General features: G+C 55.1%; 1 protein-coding gene across 1 annotated transcript; it reads right to left on the minus strand.

Moving 5' to 3' along the window:
- Positions 1–4: 4 nt before the first annotated feature.
- On the minus strand, positions 5–338 carry LOC128251354 (uncharacterized; the record flags this gene model as incomplete). Its single annotated transcript, XM_052978219.1, has 1 exon — positions 5–338. A coding segment is annotated over one exon (334 nt), but the record flags the coding sequence as incomplete, so codon positions are not given.
- Positions 339–343: the final 5 nt, after the last annotated feature.

The following is a 343-nucleotide window of genomic DNA, read 5'->3' on the forward strand; positions in this document are numbered from 1 at the left end:
TCAACACCGTCGACCACGGCATCAACACCGTCGACCACGGCATCAACGCCATCGACCACGGCATCAACACCGTCAACCACTGCATCAACACCGTCAACTACGGCATCAACACCGTCAACCACTGCATCAACAACGTCGACCACTGCATCAACACCGTCAACCACTGCATCAACACCGTCAACCACTGCATCAACAGCCTCAACCACAGAATCCACACCGTCGACCACAGCATCAACACCGTCGACCACTGCATCAACACCCTCGACCACAGCATCAACACCGTTGACCACTGAATCAACACCGTCGACCACAGCATCAACACCGTCGACCACTGCATCAACAC

Source organism: Octopus bimaculoides, unplaced genomic scaffold (genome assembly GCF_001194135.2).
Source record: "Octopus bimaculoides isolate UCB-OBI-ISO-001 unplaced genomic scaffold, ASM119413v2 Scaffold_270381, whole genome shotgun sequence".
Taxonomy (NCBI): domain Eukaryota; kingdom Metazoa; phylum Mollusca; class Cephalopoda; order Octopoda; family Octopodidae; genus Octopus; species Octopus bimaculoides.